The sequence below is a fragment of the Centropristis striata genome, chromosome 8 (assembly GCF_030273125.1).
Source record: "Centropristis striata isolate RG_2023a ecotype Rhode Island chromosome 8, C.striata_1.0, whole genome shotgun sequence".
Lineage (NCBI taxonomy): Eukaryota > Metazoa > Chordata > Actinopteri > Perciformes > Serranidae > Centropristis > Centropristis striata.
In genome coordinates this window covers 25,696,011-25,716,629 of record NC_081524.1, presented here as the reverse complement: position 1 = coordinate 25,716,629, position 20,619 = coordinate 25,696,011, and the positions used below count along the sequence as shown (strand labels likewise).

At 38.9% G+C, this 20,619-nt stretch overlaps 1 protein-coding gene across 2 annotated transcripts in view; it reads left to right on the top strand.

Moving 5' to 3' along the window:
- dyrk1b (dual-specificity tyrosine-(Y)-phosphorylation regulated kinase 1B) overlaps positions 1-19,773 on the top strand; it is a 65,170-nt gene extending 45,397 nt beyond the window's left edge. For both annotated transcript variants that reach the window (XM_059338638.1, XM_059338637.1), the window contains exons 2-13: positions 4,592-4,758; positions 9,107-9,226; positions 9,687-9,875; positions 10,081-10,228; positions 11,599-11,748; positions 12,001-12,137; positions 13,411-13,557; positions 14,608-14,748; positions 15,013-15,133; positions 16,113-16,295; positions 17,697-17,800; positions 18,593-19,773. In XM_059338638.1, the coding sequence (XP_059194621.1) occupies positions 4,690-4,758; positions 9,107-9,226; positions 9,687-9,875; positions 10,081-10,228; positions 11,599-11,748; positions 12,001-12,137; positions 13,411-13,557; positions 14,608-14,748; positions 15,013-15,133; positions 16,113-16,295; positions 17,697-17,800; positions 18,593-19,108 (2,025 nt within the window). In that variant the 5' untranslated portion in view covers positions 4,592-4,689 and the 3' untranslated portion in view covers positions 19,109-19,773. The remainder of the gene's footprint in view (positions 1-4,591; positions 4,759-9,106; positions 9,227-9,686; positions 9,876-10,080; positions 10,229-11,598; positions 11,749-12,000; positions 12,138-13,410; positions 13,558-14,607; positions 14,749-15,012; positions 15,134-16,112; positions 16,296-17,696; positions 17,801-18,592) is intronic.
- The last annotated feature ends 846 nt before the right edge of the window (positions 19,774-20,619 follow it).

The following is a 20,619-nucleotide window of genomic DNA, read 5'->3' as shown; positions in this document are numbered from 1 at the left end:
GTTTTTAACTTTTAACACAAAAAGATCCACGTTTAGCCACAGAGCTCTATTTAAAATCTCAGGGAAAAATGTCGAATAGGAGAACTGTCTACACTGTGCATGGCAGATAATAGTGGTGATGAGCCTATAATTACAAAAGTTATTCTTACATGTTCACTAAAACTGTCTGCCCTGAATTATGTTATAGTGATATAAATAGCCCTGAAATCTCTTTTACTTTGTATAGAGAGCAGTGATGCTGTTCTGTGAGAGCACAAGAACTCAGCATTACAAAGGGTTAATGGTTTGCCATCTAATGACCCAGTACAGCCTGCTTTATCTGCTCTGACCTGCTTGGTGGCAGGTCCACCCATGCTGGACTGTTCCATCTACTGGGTCGTGCCTTGCACTAAACTGATTGGTTAACACCTGTGGTGGTTGTGCAAGGGCAAAGATTGAAACCAGCATCTAAACGTCTGGCTGGTTCAGCTCTCACTACTTTGGTAACTTGTAACTGAGTCTCCTGTTTCTACTTTAATTTAATAGAATTGAGAAGCTCTGCTGTTTTCTGATGTGCTTCTCATCCTGCTCCCATTTCTAACTGTATTCCCTGCTGCTTCACAATAAAAGCTTTAACCATAGAGAAATATATTTTATATATTTTATATATCTATATATATATATGTATTATATTTCTATATAATACAGTATAGTGACATTTCTACCTTTAACTGGTTGGTGACATTCGCTCTTTATTTTTGCACAAGTAGGCCCAACATGGTGTTTACAGCATGGTTGATGATCTGTTGCATAAAGACAAAACCCCACCATTGTTGGTGGGTTAAAATAAAGTCACATGCATTTCCACTCATTTCCACTTTGTGCCACAACTTTCTTTTAATATTGCTGCCTCTTATTTTATGAAAAGCTCATTCTTGACTAAATCCAGAGCATTGTATTCTTTTAAGTGAGTGCTATACACACACACCAACTGTGAATAATACACATATGCTCATTTTAAGGTTCTCAAAAGCAGAGAGATATTCCACACAGAGGCACAGATGAAGACCATGTTTAGGGACAGGTTCTGATCCACAGGCTGGAACGTATGAGAGACAGGCATGTAACCATCTAACAGTTCTCTGTGTGACAGTACTTAAACCTCAACACCAGCACAAGGTTATTTATGTGTTTAAAGTGAACTAGATGTCAGCTACATCCAATACAAATGTGGAGATCAGATTGCTCCAATGAACATAGCTGTGTAATACTGTCATTCTATACAGTGGGCTACAATATATGTTATAGAGCAGTCCAGTCTACAAGACTGCCATGTCACATAACCGAGCCATTCATAAAATACTTGACAGATTTTTGGTGCGCCTGCTGATATGTTTAATATCGTCACCGGTACAAATCAAAATGGACATTGTCTTTTATTTATTGTGAAGCACTTTTCTGAATGCTGGTATTCCATTTTGTTGTTGATACTTCCCACCGTGTAGAACAGAGACACCACTTTTCCAGTATTCCATTGGTGGCTTATTCAGAGAGAGCTCGTCAAATACTAAGAACAGCGACCTTCATCGTTCCTCTCAGTCCAGCATGAAGTGGAGGAGGAGATATGGTCAGCAGTGAGCCACTCCCTGTCCATTGTAAATCAAACCATCATTAATTATGCAGCGAGCCTGGCTGTATTCTAACCCACATGTCCTGTTTTGGTCAAAAGATCCCTTGCTATGTGAGGTTACAGTAGGCGCTTAGCTGAGCTCACAAAACTTTGGTTGAAAGATAATTAGACATGAATAATATCAAAGACTCAGTCCAACAGTTAGCTTAGCATCTGCTCACTTGCCCTTTAGCCATGATGATCACAAGACCTCCATGGTGTGTGATTGACATCCATGGTCCCCAGCACTTGTTTACATTGAAAGGTCAAAGAGCAGCTGATACTGCACACTGATTGGTTGTTACATTCTGGCTCTGATTGGCTACATGAATATCTATGTGGTGGGTGTGTACATTTCCCACCTCCTATAGAAAGTTGCAGAAATGCTGCGTGTGTTTGCTTTGACAGGAGACTGACAGATGTAAAACTCTTAGCACAAAAATATTGTTGTGCTGACCACCAGCTGTAGCTTTTTGGAGTAGGTCTGTCACGATAACACATTTTTTAAGAAGATATATTTTCCCAGGAACTATCACGATAAACGGTAGTATTGTTGTTTTAGTTTTATAACGATATTGGAGCATAATCAGTTCATCCTTTTCCACAACAATGATTTTTTTAATCTCGAGAATATTAAACATTGGAATTGAAATGTGGAAAAGAAATATTAAAATATACTAGATAGATAAAACATAAATAAATAAACTCCAACCAAAACAAGTAAAATGGACTTTCAGGCTCTGTTAACAAAAGAATTGTTACTTTGAAAAAGAGTTACAGAGTTACTTTAAACACAACACAAAAAAGCACAAAAAGTCTCGCATGTAAACGACAATATATTGAGTCCAGAAAAAAACTATCATGTCCATTTTTATATATCGGACGATAAGTCCATTTAGTAATTATCGTGACAGGACTATTTTGGAGTGTGTCTGGCAGCTCGGCCCAGGGTTGGCCCATATCTCAGTCAGTTGAGAATGCTGAAATGGCATCAGAAGAAGTTGGTAGAGAGCTCTTCGATTGGCTGCTGTAAATCACTGACTCACCCATTGAATGCAGACTTTTGATCTCAGCATTTTTTTCTTTTTTCCTCCCCTAGCAAAACACCACAAGTCTAAGAAATTGACATCTTATCATCAGATGATAAGAATTTTTAATTCCTGGGGCCTTATAAAGACCACACAGGCCTGGACTCATCACCTAGTTAAGCTGTTGCTCTCTTCACCGCTGCCTTCACCAGGCAAACACTACTGAAAGCCTTCCCTCAACTGTTCATGTTGTGCTTCCTGCTCTAATGTTATACAGTAACACTAAATGTATAGCAGCATTCGATGCAGAACTGGAAGAAATGCTTCATTCTGAGGCTGAACTGTGAGATCATACACAAGGCTGACATTAGTAATATAGTGTTTGTACTAATGTCTTTGTCACGAAGAGTCTAAACACCTTGAGGATCCTCGAGGATCAGTGGGTTTGTTACCTCCAGTGGTTTTATTTGCCAACGACAGAATCAACTTTGTGAGCTTTGTCTCTGTATAAACTGGACACGGCAACTTACATAAAAAAAATGATTTTTAAAATCAGTGTTCTGAAGAGTATGCATCAGATAATAATTATAAATCCAAGCAGAACTAAGATAACAGAGATGTCAGGCTCAGATTTGGGACCCTTCTGCGCTCGTCTTTATTCTGTGTAGATAAATAATTGCATACTTGGAACAAACCAGGAACATTTTCTGTGAGATACATTTTGTAATTTGTCGGTGTATCTGATGTCAGTGTGATTCAAAGTTAGACATCCACCAGAGTAGACAAGTGTAATAGATAGATTTAAAGAGTGTCATTGATTGTTTTAATTGGAGCTGAACCAACACTGCAGCATGACATATCAGCCACTTTCAGATTATCTTGGATATATCATCAGTATTGTATCAGTAGTGTGTATGTTGGCTGATAAGTAACAGGAGATGTCAGTCCAGAAATGTCAAAGGTGTGATTGAGGTCATTTAGAAACACTGTGCCCATGTTTATTTTTACACTGTAAAACATCGTGCTCAGTACATATCTTACAGATCACCTTTCAGCTCTTTAATGACCGAATTGAAGGGATCCTTATCAGACTTGTTCATGTTACATGTTGATATGCTCGCACATATTGTAATTGGTATCAGCCTCTAAGATCCAGTATGAGTTGGCCTCTAGCTTGAAATATATTTTTCTCTACTTCCGGTGGCCACACGCATTTATACAGGTGCATCTCAATAAATATAATAGAAAAGTTTATTTATGTCAGTAATTACTTTCAAAAAGTGGAAATATCACATTATATAGATCCATTACACACAGAATGAAACATTTCATGTCTTCATTCAATAATAAGTTATGGCTTACATTTAATGAAGACCTAAAATTCATTGTCTCAAAAAAATGTAATATTACAAAAGACCAATTTTAAATATGTTTAATATGGAAATGTTGGCCTCTGAAAAGTATGTCCATCTATATGAGTCAATACTTGGTTGGGACTATTTGACTTCAACTACTGGAAATGGACTTTTCCATCATATTTTTATTTATTGAGATGCACCTGTATTGCACAGATGATCAGATCTGAAAGTCTTTAGCTTCATGTGCTTCAAATGTTTGGTGAGTTTTTGAACGTTTTCCAAGTTGTCAAACTGTTCTCCAGTTAGATATGTGTAGTAAGTTGATACAGTATGTATGGCTTACAGATAAAATAATGATCAAGACCAGTGTGATGGACATGTGGTTTATGATTAATCTCAGTGCGGTAGCAGAAGGGCAGTAGCCATGGTGTTGTACCAACGATGGAGGCAGAGAAACAGATTAGCATGTTGGGGTTTCCCTCTCTAATCATCTCTCTCTCTCTTTCTCTCTCTCTCTCTCTCTCTCTCTCTCTCTCTCTCTCTTTCTCTCTCTTCAGGTGTAAGCAGCTCAGGATGTCCGCCCACCTCCTCCTCCTCCTCCTCCTCCTCCTCCTCCTCCTCCACTGCCCAGGGCTTCTCCCTCGCTGAGCCAGCCATGACCAGCCAGCACACACATACACACCCCTCCTTCAGCTCCATCCACTCCATGGCCGAGCAGCAGCAGGTAACACACACACACACACACACACACACACTCAGTGACCTGCCATTAGGCCTGTCACGATAACACATTTTTTAGGACGATATATTTTCCCAGAAACGTTCACGATAAACTATAGTATTTTTGTATCAATGTTGTTTTAGTTTTATAACGATATTAGAGCATAATCACTACATCCTTTTCCACAACAATGATTTTTTTAATCTCAGAATATTAAACATTGGAATAGAAATGTGGAAAAGAAATGTAAAAATATCCTAGACAAATAAAACAAATAAACTACAACCAAAACAAATAAAATAGACTTTCAGGCTCTGTTAACAAAACATTACAATGAGATAAGCATTATGTATTATATTATTTTGTTATTAAAATAACATATAAACAGCTGGAATGGCTGCTTGGGATTTTTTTTTTACAAGTCACGCATGTAAATGACAATATATTGAGTCCAGAAAAAAAACTATTGTGTCCATTTTTATATATTGAACGATAAGTCGATGTAGTAATTATCGTGACAGGCCTACCTGCCATACACGTCACAGTAACTGATTTATAGTTTGGCTATCTCATCTGCTGATTATCATCATTGGAGCACCAGAGGGATGTGTTAGCATTTTAACATTTACATTTAAAAAAATAGAATATGAGTACATTTCTTCTTAAATATGTTTGAATTGTTTTTAACCAACAACAATTTCTGTAAACAATCTCAAAGACTTCAAACACAAGCAACCAAGCTGACTTCTCCACATGGTATTTTTGTGCTCACTGTAAATGTCAGTCATAGCTGTATCATCCATTACAGTAAATGTGTAAATATCTAAATATTTACAGGTGAGGAATTTGATTCTGGGACCTTTTTACATTTTTTTTTCGCTGAAATTCAAAGCACAATTGTACAACAGAGACAGAGTGCCATGCGTCCTACTCTGAAAACCACACCCACTGTGGGGAACACTATTGGCACAACAATAAAAAACCAGGGGCTGAAAAGCCAACAAAATGCCTATTTCTAGCTAAAACTATTACATTTAAGCATGCTATATGATTATTTTAGCAGGACAAGTTGGCTGTTAAAAAGCTAAGGCTCTCAATACTGTATAGCTTTCTGAATGATCAATATTCTACTTCACCCATTACATAGTGTCAAATGCTTGAGCTTAATTTACAGAAATGTAGTTAGCCTAAAACTGACTTTGGATATTATGAACTAGTGACAAAGTTAATGCTTCCACTAAAGCCAAAGAAAGTTCCCAGACTGTCAGAATGCTTTAGTTTCTATAAACATCCAGCATTTTCCTCAGATGATATTCAGAGCAGGAAGACTTGAATAATTATTTTAAAGTTTTTGTGAATTATAATATGTATATGCATCTAACTGTGTTGGCTTTTAGTTAAAGAATGAAATATTTGCATGTACTAAAACAGAGGTAAATCAGAAAATGTCTCCATTATAGCTGATCCAGATGCTTTAAAGTTAGAAATCAGATGTTTTGTTGATCGCCATGGTAATCCATGCCAACATCAGTATGCCGATGCTCCACCCACATCTTCCTCCTTACAAGGAAACACTTCAAGTGCTTTCAGTCAATGCTATCAGCGTCACAGTTCTGTATTTTGAATTGGCAACAAGGTGCAACCATGTGGACAGCCATGGCTCCCAGCTACCTCTGATCCTAGCCACATGTACCCCACAGGCTGCTGCTGTCACTGTCCACCTTGTGTAAGCTCATCCAGAAGCTAAAGAGAGCCGGCTGTAGCTAAAATAAAGGGAATGATTAGCAGTATGACATATAAATGTTGTTTATTGTCCCAGACCAGTCAGATTCTGAAGCTGCAACAGCGTTTCTCTTCATTGATCTGTCTGCTCTTAGCCAGTGAAGTCAGGCCAGAGTACCATGGACAATGGACAGAGCACCATTACATTTAGGCAAGCTGAAAAAGTTTGATCATCATAACCTCTGAATGCTGCTGCCCTCCCTCTCCTTACCACTCACACTGACCATGGCTGCTGTCGTGTTTATATTGAGAAATTTGAGGTGGCACCTTTTAGGGCTGGGCGATAAGTAGTTTTATTGAAATCCTTTATTTAAGTGAACATAAATACTGTATAACAACAGGAGAACCTTTTAAAAAAACCAAAGCTCCATAAAGTGCACATTTAAATAAAATAATATCTTAAATAAAAAATAGCCTATGAAATAAAATAGGCCAATATTTTTCTGAAATAAATGTATTTATATGAGAAAAGAATAACGAACACTACAAAAGAACTAAATATGTCAAACCCTAGTAAGGGCAGCATTTATATATAAAGAAGGAAAAAATTAAACTATGTCGGTATATGTGATATGGTCTCATTCCATATCACATTAAAACATATATCAATATATTTTTTATATCGATATATCTCCCAGCCCTAGCACCTTTACACACACACACATACACAGACATTTCTTATCTAACTTTTTAAATGCAAATGGTCACTCTCACATGTAGTGAAATCTAAAGCATGACACACCTGCCACCTCTAGTTCTGGTTGGTAAGCTGTGGTTGGTGGCATTCGGGAGTGAATGATGAATTCTTCTTACATATTGGTTGACAACAGCCCCTGATAAATTTTAGTCTTTTTCTGAAAATCACAGCCCCCTATAGCCTTTCAGGTTGACATTGACAACGTTAGCAATGGTCCATCAGTGTGACAATTCAGGATTGTGGACATTTGTTTAAATGAGTAAGGATTTGAGCATCACCGTGCACCTCAGTTAAATTTTATGTTCTCCAGAAAACTTATAGGAAATATATTTTTTAAAAACACAATTAAGAATCGCCAACTGGGGATATTGACAAGAGTTACACAGAGCTGAAGCTGACTGTCTGACCTGCCATAGTCCTTGAAAGACACCAACTGTGACACCTCGGACACAGGAAAATGTGGCGTACCCGCAGAGCAACTTCCTGTCTTGTCAAATATAATCTAAGGATCATAGGATTTTTTTAGTCCTGTTAACATGTTTTCTGTCCTCTGTGCAAATGCTGTGTTCACATGCATTCTGAATATGTGGAGCAAGAGCTGCGTTCAAGTTATTTGGGTTGATTCAAGAATAGCATCAGACTCCATTAAGGTTGCATCTTGTTACTAAAGAGTTTAACTAAAGCTAACGTTGTCTGAGCAAAGAATATGAGTCCTTGTGTCCTCTCAGGGAAGTTGGCCATCATCAGCTGATGGCACAGGTGTGCAGCATCCTCACTGTGGCCCAGGACAGACAGAACATCTCAGCTCTTTGCTTTTGTCCACATTGTTTAGTGTAAAGCTCCAGGACATGCAGCTCATGGAGGTCAGGCAGAGAGCTACGGTAAAGCTCTGGTTGCTTTAATAGGCCAGCGACATAATAGAGTACTCTTAGATGTTACCACAGTTCTTGCTTTCTTTCCAAGTGTACATCGTTAATGTTACTACTGAGTCAAGTCAGAATTATCTCCAATCAAATGTGAAGCAAAACGCTGCCTTAACGAAAAAAACAATGTTTAGCTTACCTCTTAATTTACTTAACAATAAATTTAGTGTACATCTAACAATCATTGATTATTAATGTGAAAATCAGCCCATGTTATATGTATCTGACTTGGGGCTGGGCGATATATCGATATTAAAAAAAATTGATATATTTTTTAAAAAGATATGGAATTAGACCATATCGCATATATCGATATAGTTAAACATTTCTTCTTTCTTTATATATAAATACCTTACTAGGGTTTGTCATATTCAGTTCTTTTTAATGTGCATTATTCTTTTCTCATATAAATATATTTATTTCAGAAAAAGATTGGCCTATTTTATTTCATAGGCTATTTTTATTTAAGATTTTTTTTATCTAAATGTGCACTTTATGAGCTTTGATTTTAAGAAAAAGGTTCTCCTTTTGTTATACAGTACTTATGTTCACTTAAATAAACTGTTTCAATAAAACTAATTGTGGCATGTCATATTTGACTTTGACTGAACATTTGCTCTCACTTTGTGATAAAGATATCTGTATATATATCATATATTGGGATATGACTTTTGGTCCATATCGCCCAGCCTTAATCTGACTTAAATGTGGAGGAGGTATTAGTTTTACAACTGATAATATGTTGGCACAAACTCTGGTGGTGCAAAGGTGAACTGCATGACATGAGCTTCATACATTTTTTTGAACAGTGTTTTTAGTCGATGTATTGACCTGTGTGAAACCTATAAATCTGTGTGTCTGGCTAGGACGTTGTGTTGGAGATGTTCCTACATCTCCTGTGCTAATTGAGACTTGAGCCATGCTAATGAAATGTTGCTGTTGTGTGTAGGTGCTGTCTGATATGACCATACTCCAGCGGAGGATCCCCCCTAGTTTCAGAGACCCTGCCAGCGCCCCACTGAGGAAACTCTCTGTTGACCTCATCAAAACTTACAAGCACATCAATGAGGTATGACACATGACATTGACTTTACCACACACACACACACACACACACACACACGCATACACTTGTTTGTCTTTTGACTTTTGTTATTTTAGTTATTTATTTTGTTGACTTTTTAAGGTTTTTTAGTGTTTTCCTGCAATCAAGTAAAAAAAAACAACCTGTTAGGATACTTGGCTGTGAGTGGAACAACCTTCAATGGGTTGCCATTGTTCGGGTGGAAACAGGTGTACAGAAGCTACATAAAGTAAATCCTACTCAGTATCAGGATTTGTGTTTCTGAAGGAATCAGGATTGGCTAAACTGAACTCAGATATACTTAAAAGCAAGAATATTTTAAATAAAGTCAAACTAACACTGCAGTTACAGCTGGTTTGGGGTTTGGGGTTTGGGGTTTGGGGTTCTCTGGGTACACTTCGAAGCAGAGCTGGGACCATAGGCTGTTCCTTTTTTCAATCCATAGGTGTACTATACTAAGAAGAAGCGACGGGCCCAGCAGGTCCCTCCTGAGGACAGCAGCACCAAGAAGGAGAGAAAAGTCTACAATGATGGCTATGACGACGACAACTACGACTACATTGTCAAAAATGGAGAAAAGTGGCTGGACCGCTATGAGATAGACTCACTGATCGGGAAGGGCTCCTTCGGACAGGTGAGGTCAACGAATGAAAACTAAATCCACATTTAAATGGATCCATAGGCACAACCAATAAAGTGTGCATGAATTATACTTGGTCATAGTTAATTAGTTTGATCTAAGAAGTGGCGGCTCCAATTCATTCCCTATTTCACCAAGACAATAAGAAACTAAATATGTGTGGCATGGGATGTCAAAGTGTGTTTTTGTGTGTCTCCAGGTGGTGAAGGCCTACGACCACCATGAGCAGGAATGGGTCGCCATTAAGATCATTAAGAACAAGAAGGCATTTCTAAACCAGGCACAGATTGAACTACGCCTGTTGGAGCTCATGAACAAGCATGACACTGAGATGAAATATTACATAGGTAAGAAGGACTGCTCACTCACACACATTACAGTGAGGGGCAGATACAGTACCTGTATAAGCTCGAAGGTTCTGTTTCACTGTTGCTTCATGAACATGGACAGATTGGTCAGAGCAGAGTCATCAAAGACGGATCCAAAGTTAATTGTATTTGTGAGAGTTAATTCTTACTACCTGACACATGTCACTGATTCTTGGGAATTTAGATAAAACAGGTTTTAATTTGGAAAATAAAAAGTTAATTAAATTAAAAAACCTTAAGGTATATCATTATAGACAAAGGTCTTGGCTGTTCAGCAATGTACCGGTGCAACCTGCCCATTTTGTATTTTTCTCATAAAATATGCGTTTTTCTAGTTATTAATTTGTTTTTGTCATCACCGTCAATAAAAAAAAATATATTTTTTATTTATTTGGTCTAATATGTATTTAGTGTTTTTAAATCATTATCTGGCATTCTTAGTACACATAAATGCTGTTAAATTTGAATATTCACTTTTGTTCATTTTTTGTATATACATATATATATACAATTTTTTGACAATATAGTCCTAAAAAAAAGAAAGTGTCAAGTTAAATAAAATCATATTTCCATAGGAAAAGGCTAAGATGCTAGTATATGTAATATGTAATCTTTCACAGATTCATTATGGACATAAACAGTGACACTTTTATACTATCTGGAACTTTTAGGAAGGAAGTGGCTCATTAAATTAGTACACAAAACAATATGATGCTATAAAGCTATATATATATATACATATATATATATATATATATATATATATATATATATATATATATATATATATATATATATATATACACATATATATACATATATATATATATATATATATATATACATATATATACATATATATATATATATATATATATATATATACATATATATATATATATATATATATATATATATATATACATATATATATATATATATATATATATATATATATATATATATATATATAGTTCACTTATCATGGAGATAAACAGTAAGATGCTTTTGAAAGCTCAGAAATCAGTTGTAAGGGATGCTGAGCTTTGTTGTAAACTTCTGTTTTTTAAAGCAAGCACATACCATGACAATACATAATTATAGAAGAGCATATGTGTTCAACCCTCACCTCACCTTTGATATGACATTTGATTTTCAAAAGGCCCCTACATTAGTAGGAATTTTCACACAATTGTTGACAGTGAATGATTTTGATTAAAACATTTTCTGGTTCTTGTTTCACTTTATCTCTTAACCTTCTACCTTGTCTCCCATTTCTTTGTTTGTGTGTGTGTATGTGTGTGTGTGTGTGTGTGTGTGTGTCCATCTGTCTGTCTGTCTGTCTGCAGTCCACCTGAAGCGTCACTTTATGTTTAGGAACCATCTCTGTTTGGTGTTTGAGTTGTTGAGCTACAACCTGTACGATCTGCTGAGGAACACCAACTTCAGAGGAGTCTCCCTCAACCTCACCAGGAAATTTGCACAGCAGCTCTGTACAGGTGGGTGCCTGGAGACACTGATATCTGTCACACATTCGTAGCTTGTTGTTGTCTGCCCCCAAGTGGACAAAAAAAACAATGATTTCAGTTTTTTTTTTTTTTTTTTTTTTTAAATCATCAAATCATGGAAAAAGAATATTGTAGGTCAAATGTTGTTCAATAATACAGAGGACATATTTACCAGTCACAGTCATCACCATATGTTACCAGTGTGGAAGGCGCTCCTGAAGGTAATGTCTTTTATGTCCACAGCGTTATTATTCCTGGCCACTCCAGAGCTGTCAATCATCCACTGCGACCTGAAACCAGAGAACATCCTGCTGTGTAACCCCAAGAGATCTGCCATCAAGATAGTGGACTTTGGATCCTCCTGCCAGCTTGGACAGAGGGTGAGCACACACACACACACACACACACACACACACACACATACACACAGACACACACACACACACACACACAAAACGGATGAATAAATGATGAGTCGATGTGTCATACATACAGTACAGTTAATACTGTAACTACACATTTTGTTAGAGGTGTACAATACAATAATGTCACTAAATATATTTTCAAATTCTGCAGCACTTAGTTTGTCTTTGACTTCGGCAGCAGTGTTTTTTGTGTCTGGAGAACGTCAAAGCAACTCAATGAGCACAAGTTGAAGTCTTTTGTATGAAGGGTTCACTTCCCGAAAGGCAGTAAGAGACTGTGGCTGACTGGCTGTACTGCTGCTGTGTGAGGGGAACGTGGCTCCCCACAGTGGACAGCTACTGAAACAGCAGGCAGTACACTGGTGTTTTAGAATAGAATAGAAAAGCCTTTATTGTCATTGTATATGATACAACGAAATTAGAGTGCAACTCCTATTGCTGCATAAAACAGTAAAGAACAACAATACAAAAACAACTTAAGGACAATAAAGGTATAAAAGTTATAAAAATATCACAAACATGAATAAATAATTGAAATGGCATGAAAATATTGGAATATAGAATTTAAAAGCTATGTATATGGAAAAGGAGGAGAATGAGGAGGAGTGGTAGCATACAGAGGTAATGTTATTAGATAAGATGAATATATATGTTATTGCACTTAGACGGTTATTGCACATGGTGGATAGTAAGTGAACAATACTGCACTGGAGTGGTAATTGCACATAAAATGTAACAGAACAAGACGTAGCAGATACAGAAAACGGATGGAGGTTATGTATGGATCTACTTGTTTTGAGTATTTATGGTGGTGATAGCTGGAGGAAAGAAGCCATCCCTCAGTCTGTTTGTCCGTGCTTTATGTGACCTGCAGCGCCTGTCGGAGGGCAGCAGGTCAAACAGATGATGACCCGGGTGGTGATTGTCCCTCATTATGTTAGCCGCTCTGCTGAGGAAGCGGGCAGTGGCGATGTCCTCCAGGCTGGGCAGAGAGCAGCCAGTGATCCTTTGTGCCGTGTTGATCACTCTCTGCAACGCTCTCCTGTGCAACCAGCATACCACGCCGAAACGTTTTAACTTCAACCCGCCTGGAAATGAAGTGTACTTCAGAGTTGTTTCTGATGCAACAGTTGTGAAGAAGAGCTTCACAATGTAATACAAGTCACTGAACTCCTCTTCACATATTCATGTTGAGTGTCTGAACTCCTCTCCTCTCTCTGCCTGTCAGATCTATCAGTACATCCAGAGCAGGTTTTACCGCTCTCCGGAGGTTCTGCTGGGAATGCCGTATGACCTGGCCATCGACATGTGGTCTCTGGGGTGCATCCTGGTGGAGATGCACACAGGAGAGCCTCTCTTCAGTGGCTCCAATGAGGTAAAACCAACATACCATACGCACATCAGTGAAGTTGGGCTGTAGCTTGTGTAGCTGTGTAATCGTACAAGTTCTCTATGAGCTACAGTTTACTTTTCTGCAATTTAATTGTGTCATAACACATTAAAGAAGGTAGTGCAGAACTATTCTATAATATTAGTCAAAGTATAATTATTAGTAGAATATTAGACATGAATGATAACAAATTCTACCTCTTGTCTCTGCTCATCTCCCAGAGGAGAGCTGTAGGCCTGTCACCATAACACATTATTTAGGATATATTTTCCCAGAAACTATCACGATATACGATAGTATTGGTGTATCGAAGTTGTTGTAGTTTCATAACCATATTAGATCATGATAAGTTCATCCTTTTCCACAGCAATTAATTTTTAAATCTCAGAATATTAAACATGGGAATAAAAATGTGGAAAATTAAAATTAAAATATCCTAGATAAATCAAACATGAATAAATACACTACAACCAAAACAAATAAAATAGACTTTCAGGCTCTGTTAACAAAACATTGCACTGAGATAATCATTATGTATTATGTTATTTTATTATTAAAATAACATATAAACAGTTGGAATAGCTGCTTGGGAAATATAGTTTTTTTCAGCAGTTTGTGCTGCCTGTCAAACATTTGCAGAATTACCTTAAACACAACACAAAAAAGCACAAAAAGTCATGCATGTAAACAACAATATATTGAGTCCAGAAAACGACTATCGTGTCCATTTTTATATATTGAACAATAAGTCGATATAGTCATTATCATGACAGGCCTAGAGAGCTGGTTAAATAGTGAGAGGGTTTGTTTATGGGTGTGAACACACACACGGATTCAGTGTGTCCTCCAGTCTCAAAGCCAGTATATTTTATAACTATATTCAATGTGTGTGTGTGTGGCTGCCTTAATCCACATGTACATACACAATACCCAGACTCATTGTGTGTGTGTGTGTGTGTGTGTGTGTGTGTGTGTGTGTGTGTGTGTGTGTGTGTGTGTGTCTGTGTGTCTTTGTGTCTGTGTGTGTGTGTGTAGGTTGACCAGATGAATAAGATTGTGGAGGTCCTGGGGGTACCGCCCAGCCACATGCTGGATGCAGCTCCTAAAGCCAGGAAGTATTTTGACAAGCTGTCAGACGGTCTGTGGACAGTGAAGAAGAACAAGGACATCAAGAAGGTATTTGATTTCAGATTGTTTGTAGTTTGTCATCTTAAAAAAGTCTAATTTGACCTTTAGTCTTGTGTCTTCTAACTTCTAAGGGTGACACAAGAATCCAGTGTGGATTTTTTTAGATATTGTAAACAACCTAAATATCAGCTACAGGATTAAATAACATGATTCCCTCTCTGCTTGTGTGTGGTGGTACAGGGAGTTAATGGAGGATTCTGAATTCATATTTGTGCACATCTAAAATATTGTGTGTTTGTGTGTGTTTACCAGGAGTATAAGCCCCCAGCCACACGACGTCTTCATGAGATTTTGGGTGTAGAGACTGGGGGCCCAGGGGGGCGAAGGGCAGGGGAGCCAGGACACGCCCCCTGTGACTACCTGAAGTTTAAAGGTAAACTAACACATCTGCCAGCAAAGACCCTGTATTGGCTCAAAGTCTGAATGTGGTGAAAGTAGCACATTTTGGTCAAAATTTAGTTATAATAGCACAAACTACAAAATCCAACTCAAAACCAAAGCAGACCGCAGTAATTGCAGTTACAACAGTCTGCTTTGGATATACATACAAATTAAAACATAAAACCAAAGCAGGAGGCAGTAATTGTTCTGCTTTGACTGTGATACAGTGTAGCCTTGTATTTCTTTATTGTGTTGAACAGTGAAGACAAAAATAATAGAAATTGTAAGTTTATTTAATAGGGAAATTAATATCTAGATAGTGATTAAGTAAACAATTGAGCTAAAATTATATTAAGACTAAAATATTACATTACATTATGATATTAAGTCTAAAATACACAAATCTTTGAATAGAGCTGTAAAGCACTTTAAATACACTTACAACAAAATCAATTTGAAAATGTTTCACCGAAAACAAAATATAAAAGCTGAGAGAAGACGACAACATTGTAGTTACTGCACTCTGTTTGTGCATTACTACATTTTTGGGATCAAAGGTCAAATAAATAACCATGATTTTTTAGCATGAAAATGACTCAATACATGTAGAAATAAGTGTCACATCACTGACCTACCTCTAACCCATTTGGCATGTTAAAAAGTATGAAAAAACTTTTAAAGCAGTTTTTCTCTGTTTTACTGCCTAGTTACTGCAGTTAGACTTTGTAGGGCAGTATATCCAGTAAAGAGCCAAAACACAGCAGCTGTTGATTAACTGCAAAGTCAATTTTGGTCATTTGTGCAATGCAATGTGCAGGTGACATCCGTAACATGGAGGTGGTGGTAGATATATCTGCTTGAGGTGAGGTAGACTCATCAGTGTGCTAACTGGTACCTATTTCCTGTGGTTACTATAAAATATCATCATCATGATCATCATCATCATAATGGTTATGTTTGTCCTCTTCCAGACCTGATCCTGCGCATGCTGGACTATGACCCTAAAAGCCGTATCACGCCATTCTACGCCCTGCAGCACAATTTCTTCAAGAAGACGACAGATGAAGGAACCAACACCAGTTCATCTACATCCACCTCTCCTGCCATGGACCACTCCCATTCAACCTCCACTACTAGCTCTGTTTCTAGCTCTGGTAAAAATTAAAAAAAAAAAAAACTCATCAGCTCTTTCTCTTCTCCTCTAACAGCTGGATTTTTGAGTTCTTTATATACACCACTGATGTGCAAGAAAATAGGTCGGGCTGTTACAGTGTCACAGGTGCCATGAAAGAGGAAAGATAGAGGTGGAGCATGTCAGTAACAGCCATGTAGTCCAGTGAAACCGCTAAGAGGGAGGCTGGTGTTGAACTACCCGCCTGAGAAGACTGCTGACTAGTGATGTGAATTTGGTCTCTTTTTAGTGTAAAAATTATTCAAACACACACACCTAACAAAACAAGTTAAGTACTGAAAAATAATAATAATTAAACAACATAATAAAAAGAAATATAATACAATTTGCAAAACAGCAGCATCCAACAGTTTTAGGTGTCTCAGCGCTGCCACCCCCGCCCCTCCCTGCTTGGTGGTATGATCCTTGTCAGCCCTCACATGATTGGTTCACACAGCATGCACATGACACCCATAGTCAGCCTCCGCAGCACCCATCGTTCACTTAAAAGAGCTGGCTTTTTGAACCGGCTCGTTCACGACCGACACAACACTACTGTTGACCACGTCTGAGCTCATCACTTTGATCTGGCTGTGCAGGAAACGCAGCCATTATTGTATGAGAGGGTTCCTGTTTACTGTTCCCTGGTGCAGTTTATTCATGCAAAGGTTCTTGTATGAATTCAAAGGCAAAGCAAACAGATTCCCTGTAGCACATTGTGAAGAAGAACTAATAATGCTCATATTCCACTAGTACTTGGGGCACTAATCGTGATACCAGAGAGCATAAAGGAAGCTCCAGTTAAGTGCATTAGGACTAACAGTCTGTCATGTCCACATACTGCAGCCAATCACCCAAACTGTGTGAGGAATAGGGCTGGGCGATATGGAACAAAAGTCATATCCTGATATATTTAGGCTGAATATCGATATATGATATATATCCTGATATTTTTATTGCAAAGTGAGAGCAAATGTTCAGTCAAAGTCAAATATGACATGTCACAAGTAGTTTTATTGAAACTGTTTATTTAAGTGAACATAAATACTGTATAACAACAGGATTACTTTTTTTTTTAAATTAGAGCTCCATTAGGTGCACATTTAAATATATATATTTATATGAGAAAAGAATAACGAACATTACAAAAGAACTAAATAGGACAAACCCTAGTAAGGGCAGCATTTATATATTTATAGCAGCTTGCCTGGAGCAAGGACCACAGCTCAAATTTGAACTATATCTTTATATTGATATATCGCCCAGCCCTAGCGAGGAACGAGTTACCTGTCAGTTTGCATAGTTATTGACTACAACGAAACACACATTAAACAGGACAACATGAATGACCTGTGAGGTTAATGTGGCTCTGTTTTGTTTCCAGGTGGCTCCAGTGGTTCTTCCAATGACAACCGCAACTACCGCTACAGTAACCGCTACTACAACTCTGCTGTTACACATTCAGACTATGAGATGACCAGCCCTCAGGTACACACAGAGCTGCATCACTCACAAGCTTTACATGCACACGGCTGAGAGTCACATCCTGACTATCTCACATATTTTTATTCACATTCACACGGAGTAATTACAACAAAACAACAAAAAGCCCTGATCTACCAAGTGCACAAACTGAAACACCACTCTCTCTTGAAAAAAAGGTGTCATTAGGTAGGTGAGAGTTGGATGACCTCGTCTTTTTTATGGTCTGTTTGGTGGGCGAGTGAAGTGAGTGGATGTGCAACTGACTACAGTAAAAGAAGTAGCACTGGCATTGATGAGCACAAGCTCAAGGCTGAAACAGCATCCAGCAGGTGGAACCACTGCACAGCCGTGTTACTTTATTTCTTTCATCCTTTTTGATCTTTCTAGTGTTTCTCTGCACAGGTTCGTGGTTGTATCCGACAACCATTCCTATTTTTAACCATTTTAGGTAGAGAGTTTGGCAGTTCTAGAGTTAACATCGAGCTTCAGCTCTGATTGGTTGTTTGCTTTAAATTGATACAGTGATATTAATTGTTTGCTCTTAGTTGATCCAGATTCCTGACCAATCATGATCCACAGCACTGCTGCCAACCCCTAAAAGTATTGGCACTCAGGCATTTTGCATCACCTCCTGAGCGAGGCCCAGATTTAGTTTTAGGAGCTCGTCCCCTGAACACTGAAAAGCAAAGTAGAACCAGAGTGGACAGATACATGTGAGGTTTAATTGGAGCAGGACTGGTACTGTGAATGTGTCTCACCTCTGTGTCCCCCCCCTCCCTCCCTCCCCCCCACCAGGCTCCCTCCCAGCAGCAGATGAGGATGTGGCCAGGCAGTGATGGTGGAGGTGGGGGTCAGGACCCAGCATACACCCAGTTGCTGCTCCACAAGCCGGCTGCCTCCCAACAACACCAGCGCCACTTCCTGGACCCGCCCCACCACCCACACCCAACTTACTCCCACCACGGGAACGGTGGGCGTGGCCTGCGGCAGGGCGGACAGACGGGCATCGGTGGAGGGGGGGGCCAGCAGGGATCCTCGCCCCAGATGAGTGACAGCATGGATGTGGGCGTGTCCCTAGGGCTGCACCACCTGGGGGCGGTGTCTTCCATGGAGGCCTCTCAGTTTGGCTCTGCCTCCCTGCCCCTCGCTCTGCCAATCGGACTGTCTGCCTTCCGGACTCGGACGGCCCCCACCGCCCCAGGGCCACAAGCCCCGCCCCCTGAGGACTACTACCCTGCCTCCAACAACAATAACCCCGCTGCGGGGGGCAGAGGGAGGCCGGACTCAGACGAGGGGCCAGCCAACTCTTGATAAAACCTGAACCATGCCCTAAAGCCATACAATTTTAACTACAACTACTACAACTACACACATACAGCCAGAGTTCAGAGACAAAGAGGTGAACTTTGTGCTGCAGGAGACAGTTTGTACTGCATGAGAGGAGGAGGAGGAAGGAGGAAGATGCTGGGAAAACTCTCCTTTATCATCCTGTTTTAGTTTGTTGTCTTTTGTTGCGACTGTAATTGGAAAGGAATGATTGTGACAAGTTTGTTTTTATTAATATTATTATTATTGTTGTTTAATATTATTTGATTTTTTTCTCGGGTTTGAGGAGTTGTGTGTTCTACTTGGTTGTTTTTTAAGCCTGGAGAGGAGGAGGAGGATGAAGAGGAAAGAGAGAGGAGCCATGCTTTTCCATTTTACTGCATAAGTGGAAGATCACATGTTCACACTGGTTAGTTATGACATTAATATATTCATATTTACAGTCCCTAGAGACGAGCAGTCTTAACACACACACACTCATACATATATACTGCTGCATCAAGAAGACAGAAGCTGGTTTCAACATATGTGTGATTCAGGACTCATGGATTCTCTCTCCTGTCTGTGTTAAACTCACTTTTTCTTAGAGTTTGTGTCCTCCCTCTGTCGCTCTCCGCCTGCTCGTGACAGAGTCCGGAGAGAGGGAGGGAGGTGGAGGGAGGAGAAGGTGGCAGGACACTGATGCCTTCCTGGCGCTCGTAGGGATCTCCTTCTCCTCCTCATCCTCTCCCTCCCCCTGCGTTCTTCTTCCTCTCCTCCTTCTCCTGTTGTGTTTCTCCTCCAGACAGCTCCTCCTCTCTGTGCTGCTAATCACCATGACAACTGGTCCGGATTGCTGCTAAAGATCCAACACAGATCAATAAAGAAATAAAAAGAAATAGAAACAGAAATAAAAAAAAACTTTTTAACCCTTCTGCTTAAGAGAAAAGGATAAAGTAAGAACCACTGCATCTCAATGTATTTATTACTATTTAACAAGAAAAAACAAACTGAAAGTAACCCTTTTTTCTGCTCTTCTTTGTTTGGTTGCCTTCTTTCTGCAGGTGAGCTCTGATTGGCTATTGTAACAGTGACAGTAACTGGTGACATGGGAATGCCACCGGTTGTGGGGGCTGGGTGGAGGGGAGGGGTTTGGGGCAAAATAAAGTTGGATATATAATAAGAATAAAGAGTATACTTTTGCACACCAAAGTCAAACAAACATCAGATCTCCGCTTTTCTTCCTACTAATCTGATCCACCACCTCATGACCTCATGTCTTGTCAGGATGAAGCTCTGCAGGTCACACAGGACGTTCCGTCCGTTGCTCCGCTTCTCCTACAGGACCCACGCAGAGCTCGGATCATGGAAAACTAAAAAGTTTAATATTCAATCAATAAGTGGTGCGAAAATAAATGCATACAAATATACAGTGAACCATGATTGGCTGTTGCTTTGATATCAATGAGCGGACAGCCAATCAGTAACCCAAAACTGACGAAGTGTTAGTGAAATAT